At 44.6% G+C, this 11,204-nt stretch overlaps 1 protein-coding gene across 1 annotated transcript; it reads left to right on the top strand.

Moving 5' to 3' along the window:
• The first annotated feature begins 1,938 nt into the window (after positions 1-1,938).
• On the top strand, positions 1,939-10,090 carry crkl (v-crk avian sarcoma virus CT10 oncogene homolog-like). The gene is made up of 3 exons (XM_062554005.1): positions 1,939-3,084; positions 3,682-4,147; positions 7,681-10,090. Exons 1-3 carry the CDS (start codon positions 2,774-2,776, stop codon positions 7,813-7,815), a joined length of 912 nt encoding a protein of 303 aa, XP_062409989.1. The 5' UTR covers positions 1,939-2,773; the 3' UTR covers positions 7,816-10,090.
• The last annotated feature ends 1,114 nt before the right edge of the window (positions 10,091-11,204 follow it).

Genomic DNA, 11,204 nt, shown 5'->3' with positions numbered 1-11,204 from the left:
GGATCCTCATTATTCACAGAGCACTCTTCGGGGTGAGTAGGCCTACTATTGTTTCCTTAGTACTATGGCTGTCCTTAGTTGAGCAAAGGGAGATTCTGTGTAGTAGTTGTCCTGTTATTCTAACAGAGACAGATTGGACATAGTCAGAGTGTAACAGGTCATTCTTTACGGCTCGAGAATTACAGCTCCAGATTTCTCTGAAACTCTGCGTGTTAACTAAGGAGGACTGTTGAGCCCTGTGGTCAGGCATTTTGGTCCTGAAAGGATGTTTTAGTACTTTTTAAACACTTATAAACTATTGCCATTATTGTGTGTTTTAATTATTATTTTGTAGAATGATTATTGTTTTGTATTTATTTTTTATTCTTTAATTTGTTTAGTATTCTTTGACAATTTCCCATCTATGCTTTTATTTGCTCTTTCTGTTTGCTTGTGTTTATGCAAAGCACATTGTATGACCTCTGTATGAAATGTGCTATATAGATAAACTGACTTGACTTAATGTTAAGCTACTTGATTTTAGAGGAACTACATGTTTAATAACCAGTTCCTCTTTAAATTGAAGGTAAACATGTCAGCAGATTTGTTTTATTGAATGAATACATTGGGAAAGGAATACAACAAGACCACTCTATAGTACCTTAACTCATTTAGGCGCTTGACAGCCCTCTTCCTTCCTGTGTAACAGTGACACCTCTGAGGGGAGCTTCCTTCCGCCTTGCTCGGAATTGCCCTGTGCCGATCAAACTGTTTCCTGCTTAAAGAAGAAATTACTCAGCACCTCATAGAGTATCAAGCTCATACAGCAGTGTCCTGGTTAGTGCAGTAACTAAAACCTCGTCTCTCTCCTCGTAAGGTTGTAATTATAGGATCGTTACAGAATTTTAAGGCTTAAGACTTGACAAATAAATACTGAATTGCGCAATGCATTATACTTCACACCATGAGCCCATTTTATATTGACTTTAATATAACATTCTTGCATGTGTTGTTTACCAAATATGTGATCGTTAAAATTAAAGCACAATTGCAGGCTAACCCTAAAATAATTTGCTAAAAGCGATGGCTGATTTGTGCCTCAGTGGCAACCTAGTCAGACCAGAGACTATAGTTAGGGGGGGACCATTTTTGTGGTTTATGAATACTGTCATTACCTAATTGTGAATGCACAGAAGGAAGAATGGAAGAGAAAAGGCAAAGGGCTTTCTCTTAATTGTCTTCATACAATTTGTTGCACCACTGAAGCAGAGATGACTTGTGGGAACTGGCAGGCTTTAAGCAACTGAGACAAGGCAGAAATAGATGCAGATCTATTAACATTCAAGACCGTGTTGCAGAGATGAGGTGACCAGGCGTGCTGCCAGCCTCCCCTTCATAGGGTATTGTCATAGAAGGCATGTCTAATCTCAAAGGAGAGGAGGAAGTTCAAAGAGGCTCTTTGTCAATGTTTAACTGCCTCTTTCAAGTCATAGTGGACTGAATTCATTGACCATTCAGACTGTTCATGATGATTTTCATTTTGATTGAGACAAAGAAAACACTAATTGTATGATAGGCGTGTTTACATACACAGCAAAAAGTTTGTCTAACATTGAAAACAGGGATACATTCAAATTGAAAGGAAGATGCATGGTTTTACAGTTCAATCATTCTGTCAGTCTTTGGTTCTGTCCCTCTGATTTAGGTTAAGATTGTAGCCTACAGGCCTATGCAATAGCCTACTGTAGGCATGTTAAAAAAAAACATAATATTAATGTTTGCATATGCATATAAACAAAAATAAATTAAACATAATAAATATGAACGTGTTCAATCAACATTAGGCTATAATCATTTTGTTTCCCATAGTTTGAGCCACTGACATGAGGTTTGAGCAACAACCGCTCAAGGCGTCAATGACGTACAGGCAGACAGGGAGCGCGCAGACCCGCCCTCTGGACGCCATTTCTCAGTAACACACTCGGCTGGATGGTAGGTGCCGAATACTATTAAGAGGAACGGTTTTCTAGAGGTACTAAACGAACTTATTTTCAAAGAAGATCATTCAGAAGGAAACGATCACGGGAGGTCCAGGCTCCAAGATTTTACTCGGTGTAGGATGCCGACCAAGAGCACATTCACTTGATAGTGAATGTATTTTTTGTCTGAAGACGTGTTGCAGGCCGCCATTTTTGTTACTGCCTCAAAAGTCTGTCTGGAGTCAAAAAAGGGGTTAGAGCAAATATCCCTAATCCGTGCCTTGAACATACATAGAAGAACGTCTTATCAAAGAATCGTGGACGAAATCGCCAGACTTCAGTTGCGTTGAATCGACATGTAGACCAGTTTGCAATTGTAAGTGAGGCGACCTTTTCCGTAGTGTGAACTGACAGTGACTGGATATAGTAGCTATATTGTTTCATAAGCTAGCTAACGTTACTTTTTCGGAAGAGGGAACGGAAAGGGGAACCTATATGGGTTATTGTTGCATGAAGCCTCTTCTACTCGACTGACGTACTGGTGTTTTTTACTTAAAGAGCAAATCTTGCAGCATTCGCGAGAGCTAAAAACCAACACAATGCATCAAAGTTGTCTCATGCTAGTCCCAGCCTGTCTGTGAGACGCCAGGTTGCGATTCCAGTGTTCTGGAGAAATCACTGGAGAAAGCACTAGCTGTTCTTTGGAATAACAGGGGACGTGTCGTATAATCTCCATCTCCATTTCCTATTTATTATTTACTAGTATATTGTATTTTAGTACTTATTTTTGATAGTTAATTTATATAGTTTTCAACATGTCATCTGCAAGGTTCGATTCTTCAGACCGTTCCAGTTGGTATTTTGGGCCGGTTTCGCGGCAGGAGGCACAAAATAGGTTACAAGGACAGAGGCATGGAATGTTTTTAGTTCGGGATTCATCCACTTGCCCAGGCGACTATGTGTTGTCGGTGTCGGAAAACTCGAAAGTTTCGCACTATATTATAAATTCTTTACCAAGCAAGAGGTTCAAAATTGGAGATCAGGAGTTCGAGCACCTCCCTGCGCTTTTGGAGTTCTACAAGATCCATTATTTGGATACGACTACTTTGATAGAACCTGCCCCCAGGTAAGACCCCGCCACTGGGTACGATGTGTGTGGTCTTTCTTGAATGCTCAGGCTAACTGCTTTCTTCCGCTTTTCAAACTTGATAGCATTCAGCGGTGAAATTGTTCCGTTACACCTTCTTGCTCAAACAACATGATGTGCAGAACATACTATAGTTAGATATTTAGTCAAACTGAAAATATACCTCTGTTTGATAGACTCTAGAAGTAACGCGGTCAGCTGATGCCGCTCAATTCAAAATGTGTACTTTATCTTCATGACTGACATTGTGGTTTCGTAAGCAGCATGGTTGTTGTTGGACCTTTTTCTGTTGCAAGTGCAGGCTGGAGGCTGAAGTCCTCGTAGGTGATGTATGAAAGTTGCATAAGACTTGCGATTTTACCCAATAGAATGGTTGTTCAAAGGGGGCTGTCACTGGTGGAATGCACATGAACTTTGCGTGCATTTAACCATGGTATCTAAAGGATGTCCTATGTCAAGTTCCTATTGATATTGCTCCCCCTGTCAGTGCAACTTTTGTCATGACCTTTGTCAGAGGCCTCCAGGTGGTTGAAAGCTGTGCCATAATTAGTTACGGATCTTCCTCTCCTCTTCTAGGTTCCATACAACAGTTCTCAGCAGTGGCCCCATTCAGCCCCAAGGCCTGCCCGACGAGGAGAACCTGGAGTATGTGCGGACTCTGTATGACTTCACAGGGAGCGATGCGGAGGATCTACCCTTCAAAAGGGGCGAGATTCTCATCATCCTGGACAAGCCAGAGGAGCAGTGGTGGAGTGCTAAGAGCAAGGAGGGTCGCGTTGGCATGATCCCCGTGCCCTACGTGGAGAAGCTGGTGCGGCCCCACCCTGGTCAGGCTGGGCACTCCACCCGCAACTCCAACAGCTACGGCATCCCCGAGCCCGCACATGCCTACGCGCAGCCTCAGACGCCCTCGCCACTGCCTCCGGGCACACCTGGAGCCGTCATTACCCCACTTCCCAACATGCAGAACGGCCCAGTCATGGCCAAGGCTATCCAGAAGCGGGTGCCCTGCGCCTACGACAAGACCGCCTTGGCACTAGAAGTAAGGGCTCTCTCTCTCTCTCTCTCTCTCTCTCTCTCTCTCTCTCTCTCTCTCTCTCTCTCTCTCTCTTTCTCTCTTTCTCTCTTTCTCTCTTTCTCTCTCTCTAACACACACTCACACAAGTGCAGTACATTTTAGCCAACGCTCTTTTATGCCCAACTCTCTCTATGTCTGTCTCTCCCTCTGACTGATTTAATTGCTTTTGCTGATGGTCAGGGAGTTATTTTCCAGAGAGACAGCAGCGGGAGTGATTAATTTGACGGGGCATGAATGTTTGATGGACATGTATTCATAGCGACAGGCAGGCAATGAAAATGTAGGTCGGAGTGGCCTCGTTTGATAAGTTCTGATTTATCCTCATTGAGTTGGGTTTCTCAGACTGACCAGGCCAGAGGCACACACATCCTCAAGCTTGTGGCTCCGCATCCATCATCTCAGCCTGCTGGAAGGCAGCGTAAGCTGTTTGTATTTTTTGGGGGGGGGGGAGAGAGAGAGGGAGTTCTTTAACCATCTGTCTCTGTTGACTTAAGTCAGGGACGTGTTGAGTTGTTGGCTGTCTGTGGAGTGGAAATGTGAAAAGTAATTTGGCGGCACGGCCTCTTACCATCAACTTTGCCCATCTGTCCACTGAGCCTCTTTTTTTTTCTTTTTAAGTCCAGGGGTGTGTTTTCTACTGCACTGCTGCAGAGGCCATTAGAGAGAAGTGGAGAGTTATATCAGCCAGCGTAACTCTCCTGGCCAGTAAAGTAAAATTAATCCAAATCCTGACTGAGATTACATTGTAATCAAGCCGCTCTTCATGGGCGTTTGGAGCACTTGATTTTAAGCACCAGGCTACATGAGTTGATGCTAGTGGTTGACAGTAAGACTTTGATTGTTATGTATGACACACAATCACACTGCATGTGTTTTAATTCTGTAAGGGAAGGGAGGGGAGAAGAGTGAGTGAGTGAGATTAAGGGACCTTATCTGCTAACACCATTAGACTAACACCATTTTCTCAATACCTTGGATTATCATATCAGATGTTTTGACCAAATTGGATTTTTAGTCAAGTGGGTGGATGAAATGTCAATTTAATCATGAAAGTAGTCATGGTATTTGGCTTTTCCCACGGCAGCAGCAGAGGCACTTTAGTGTGTATCGTATCGCGTTCGTGTCCGCTGTGTCAAAATGGCGAGCCACCACAGTTCTTAGTAGATGGATGGCAACCACTACCTCCTCTCCCTCCCCTCCTGTCTCAACCCTCAAGATGTGGCCTTTGTAGATGCACCATGGGACAGCGGTTTTGTCACTAAAGCGACCACAGTGTGGTGGTGGTGGCGGTGGGGATGGTGGTGGTGCGCGGAAGGGTGAGCAATGAGCTACGCAGTCATCGCGCTACACGGTGGTGCTCTTCTGCATCTGGGCAAGAACGTTGCTCAAGCCGGTGTAGCCTAGAAGTTCGTGTGCGTGAGGTCGCCGAGGGACTTTCCTCACAGCATTACTCACACCCACTCACCATGCCTGACTAATCATCGGCAGGCTGCAGGCAACCTTCTGTAAATAAGTGCGTGTGTTTGTGTGTGTGAGGGGGCTTTTGTGTATGTGTTCCTGTCTCCTCTTTTCTCCACTCATTGTCAGCCTACATCTATAGGCTACTCATCCGCAGGAGATGGCTTGGTGGCCTTTTCTTCGAGAACTCAGGAACCGATTGTCACCGATTGTTATTTGCATTGCCGCGCTGCTGACTCTCATCAAGGTTGCTTTTGACACCTACTAAATTAGCATGTCCCTGCTCGGACACATTTATGTCACTGTGAAACCAAGCTAGCCTCTAGAACAGTCATCATGGTTATGCACTGTTATGGTTTGCAAAGAGCAAACCAAAGGTTCGCCACGTTGTAAGGCTTTTGGAGGAAATGTGTTTCCTTGTCATCGTGTGTGTGTTTGTAGATGTGTGTGTCTTTATTCACGGAAGAGTTTCTGACGTGTCTGTTGTGTGGCCGTGGCCTTTGTGCCAGTCATTATGTCCCCTGTCCCCCGGCTCTGTGACCTGAGTTGTTGTGAGGCTTGTGGCGCGAGTGCGGCTCTATTTTTGCGTGAGCAGGAAGGTGATGCCGCTCTGCAGTGTTGGGTTCAGGACGGTCCCTGCTGGCCTCCGAAGCACACCCACTGGAATGCCTTGCCGTAAATCAAACTGTCCGTCCGGCTGGCTCTTGTGTACACACACACACACACACACGCACCTACACCTACCTACAGGCGCATTCAAACACACAGAGTGCACCACACAACACTAGCCATCTCTAACAGAGCAAGTAAGAAAGTACCACTTCTACATTTTCAATCATGCCACCTGGTATAGAAAGATCCGTGATTTGTAGTCAAGGAAGTATGTTTGAATGTAGTTAAGAACAACACAAGACTATGGGCAAAGGAGTGTTGATGTATAATAATGGATTTTGTGTCTGGCATTGGAGCAAAAGAAAATGTAAGTGTTTGCCCAAGACTGAGGCATTACAGTTCCTTTTTCCATAATCTAAGAGCTTGATATCTGTTAGACCTGGCTCCTCTCAGAAGCGTCTTGGTTACAGATTGGATCCTGAGCACCGTATAGCCATCTGATGAAAATAACAGTTATGCATTAGAATCTGCTTCTTCAAAATGGCTGGTGACATTGTTCCTCATTTGTCTAAGTCAATCAATTACTAGCTGTACCAGCAGCCACCAATTCCTGCTTAGGCCGGCTCTTAAGGGAAATCTCCAATGCTGCATAAGTTACGCTGCGGGTCTCTTGTCTATTCACTGATTTAAACTCTCTTCTTGCTGTGATTGTGTAGACGATTGTACACATAGTTACATACAACAGTTGTCCACTGCCTTCTCAGTATGCGCCATTTGAAATGGATAAAGTTGTGACATTTTGCAACATTTTCTGAATTGGACTGGTCCTTGATCCCCAATGAAAGCCCCTGTGCTTTAGTAGTGATGTGCAAAGCATAGCACACTGCATACTGACTAGCTGAAGCTTTGTGGCAAGGCAGACCGTGGTGGGGGTTGGGGGAAGCAGCTTGACTGTGTCCTTAAAACCTCATTTTCTTTTTTCTTTTTTTTCCCCTTTCCATTTCATCTGTGACCGAGTCCCCGGCTCACCTTCTGTAGCGTATGTAGTTAATATGCAGTTTTACAGCGTGGACATATTGCCGTCAGTCTGTGCAATATGGACCAGACCTCCATGCTGACAGATTAAGGTCACGTCAGACCGATAGATTGCCTGAGGTTTGACATGCCTTCTCATTTCCAGAAATATTTGAATGTATTGCACACGACACACCTGGCCATTCTTTTTTTCTTTTTTCTTTTTTTTTTTTATGAGGGGGGAAGTGCTGTGTTACTGAGCCTCTGCTTGACCCACATTTGTTTAAAAGAGCTAAAGATTATTTCCCCCTTTTTTGCTTTATGAGATTGTTCAAACTGTTACTGTTCTTATCCTATCTATCTGTTTAATCCCTCTCTCTCTCTCTCTCTCTCTCCCTCTGTTTTCTCTTTAGGTCGGGGACATTGTGAAGGTGACTCGGATGAACATAAGCGGCCAGTGGGAAGGGGAGGTGAATGGCCGGAGGGGTCTCTTCCCCTTTACCCATGTCAAATTGTTGGACGGCCAGAACCCGGACGAAAGCGAATGACATGGGAGCACCTCTCCAGCCTGCCCTGCCTTTCAGCCACCCAGCCCCCCCCCACCCGCCCCTGCTCGCCCGCCTTCCCCCCAAGTACATGTGCATCGACCTCCCTCCTCTGCCCTAGTCCTGCGCTACCTGCAGAGCCTCTCTTTGGAGACAGTAAAAGCGTTGTGCGGCTTCTGATTGTTTACAGCCATCTACGTACGGTTCCTAACCCATCTCCCTCACCAACAGTCTCACAAGTGAATCAGTATTTTTGGGTTGATTGGTGTGGTGGATTTTATGTTTGTTTGTTTGTTTTTATTTTTCCCTGTGTCTGGATATTTCAAGGGCCTCAACGTATTGATCTTGTAGACAATGAGATGAGCTAAAAGTGTGCTGTATCACCCACAGTGATGCCGTGTGTGTGTGTCTGTGTGTGTGTGTGTGTGTGTGTGTGTGTGTGCGCGTGCCCCCATCTTCCATGCCGCCCCTCCTCCTTTTTTCCCCTTACATCCTTTTCCTCCAGAAACAAAAAAATGTGGCTTATGAGATAAACCGAAGCATGGACTGGTCACCCACAGGCCAAAAGTACATTTGTGAGCACCTTTGTGGACATTAATGGATTAATGACGGAGACAGAAAGAAGGGAAGGAAGAGCATATTGCTTAGTCATTGTCAGCGAAGATGCAGAAGCAGCAGCAGCAGCAGGAGCAACGCTGGCTGCCCTGCTTTGAGGCCCGTCTTGCCAAGCCCTTTACCCGAGCTGTCCGAATCATTCACATTGTATATTAACTTTACTCAGACGCTGGCTGCCTGCTGCCTCCACGGAGAAACAAAATTCAAGCGGTGTGTGACTGAACAAGCGAGGGAACACAAGAGAAAGAGGAAATGAACCTGCCAGTGGGTAGGAGTTGGAAGAAAAAGAGAGAATTTGGTGGGGAGTCACCAATTCATGTGTCCGGCTTCAGTAGAGTTCTATGTGTGTTAACTGGTCTGCCATTGTAGCCTTTTTTTTATTTTTTATTTCATTTGTGCCATAACACAAAGCCTGTCAATTGCAGGTGTGCTGATCAGCTGGATGGATTTCACATGCACTTTGAGGGCTTCTAATTTAAGGTCAGCGAAGAGCAAGCACTACTCAGTACAGGAACAGGAAACTCGGTACAGTAGCAGAAATAGTCAAAGTAGTCTAGTAGTTTAGCCAAAACTGGACTCCTGCAGCCATCACAGCACATGGTCCATGCCTTTATCTCAGATTAGTCGCTGTTTTGACAACCTGTCTCCTTTGTGACTCTTGGGGAAATGTGGGTCAATCTTCCAGCTTCTTTCCCTTTACTAGCACGGACAAGGTCCCCTGCATCGTGGATTGTAGACCTGGATCATACACACTTTGCCACATCTCCTCTTGCAGTACCAGAACTTGTTTAATTGTGTGCCTCGTCTCCATGGGATGTTTGCCAAGACGACACACAATTAACAATCTACTGTGATGGAGAAAAAGACAAAGGCAGTCCTTGCCATCAGGAGCTAGCTATCTTTTGTAATTTGCTTAAGTAACGCGGTTGTGCAGAAGATTTGGTGTTTTTTTTTTTTTTGCTCTTTCCATTTTTTGTTCTCTTTGTTTTTGTCCTTCGGTCAGCTGTTGAATCAAGCATTTAATGTGTGTTTGAAAATAAAACAGTTGTAAAAAAAACTGTGTTGACGGTAGGTGACTTTATATAAAAAAAAGAAATAGGGAAAAAAAAGAGTTAAAAAAAACAACACAAAAGGGATTCAAATGCCTGTCGGTGGCCTCTGCATGACCTCCTGTCCAGTGAGGGAGATGTCTCCATCCTCTCACTGGTCAAATGCTGCTTCGTGTCATCCTTTCCTTACTGACGTGACATGGAACTGTACATTTCCCCCTCTAGCTCATTCAGTCCAAACGTACGATGTGGCACCCACAACCCTTACCTCCAGTACCCCCACCCCACTCCCCACCACCACCACCACATTAAGCAATACACAGGCTTCTTGCTCTAACGCTCTAACTTAATTTTAAAAGTGACATTTTAGTTTCCCCAAAAGGCATTAACAGTATTACTGTGCTTTTTGTTTCTCTCTCTCTCTCTCTCTCTCTCTCTCTCTCTCTCTCTCGCTCTCCCTATTTTTCCCTACATTTGATCTTTCCTTAGATTGAAACAAAAATTGTGCCTTTTTATGTTTTGTTCATATACCATTGTGGTATTAATTCTCATGGTTAACACCCGTGCTGGTATAATGCATAATGTACAGAACGTAAATAAAATTTACAAGTACTTTCTAAGTGGCCCTGGCTTGCTTTCTGTTAACAGTTGATGGTATTGCAGCATGTTGTGCTTCTCTCCCATTTGTAAATCTATCAGTGACTGTGGTGTCATCTATTGGTCAGAACAGGGGTGCGTCTGTTTGGTTTGAGTCATGTCGTGTGGATCTGGAGCAGGCAGGGGAAAGCTGTTGAGTCCCTTGATGAATTTCCAGTAGCTTGAGTTGTGATTGAGACAGAACCCAGGAGAGAGGAAAGCAATTAGCGAATCTTAATGAAGTGCTAAGAAAAGAAAGGAAAACCACATGCACGGAACGTGACCCAGACACAGAAACTTCTCAAGGTTAAGCTACTGTTTTCTTTGGAGGTTCACACACTTGCATTGCTGATGTTTGCTAGGAGATCAGGTATAGGCCTGATTTGCTCGGTGATGTGGACAGCTTGACTTATCTGCCTGTCACGCCATTGGTCAGAGCCATGACTTTTCTTTGATGGCTGTATTGTTCATTTCAGTAATGGCATGTATAAATGTGCATTATCACATTCAAACTGTATAAGCCCTTATGTGCTCGCTCATTTTTGCTCTTGTGATTCAAATTTGAGGGCACCGTGTCTTAACGCCAAGGTGATATGGGGAATATTTTGTGGGACGTACAGATAGGGATGGCATCAGTCTGCCCCCTCTGCTTGTGTGCCCAGCGTTTTTGGCTTGGGAACGAGGTAGACAGCCTATATCTACCTCTTGAGAAAACTTTGACTAGCAACTGTAGAGCTGAAAAGGAGACATGCCATGTTGGCTCTGCCTTCTGGCCCGTCCCCCATGGTTGGGTTGGAAATACTCAGAGGACACAAACAGCATTTGCATACTTTGAATACTCCGGCTGATACAGTCATGCTGAAACCTTCCTGGCACTGTCTATTGGTAAACAAGGAAGAAGCATCACAATAGGGAACTGAAATAACTGCAAAGTAACTCAGACCAGGATGTGGTGGAGACTTCACCAATCAATGGTTCTGTATGAGAGCAACTGGAAATGAAAGACATTTGCAGCAGAGAAATAAAGCCTGTCACTGGAAATGAGTGTGCTCTGTCTTGTCACTGGCGGCTTATTTTATGATTTTCATAGGG

The sequence above is a fragment of the Sardina pilchardus genome, chromosome 14, assembly GCF_963854185.1.
Source record: "Sardina pilchardus chromosome 14, fSarPil1.1, whole genome shotgun sequence".
Lineage (NCBI taxonomy): Eukaryota > Metazoa > Chordata > Actinopteri > Clupeiformes > Clupeidae > Sardina > Sardina pilchardus.
Note: the sequence above shows the minus strand (reverse complement) of the source record. Positions and strands in the feature narration are given on the sequence as shown.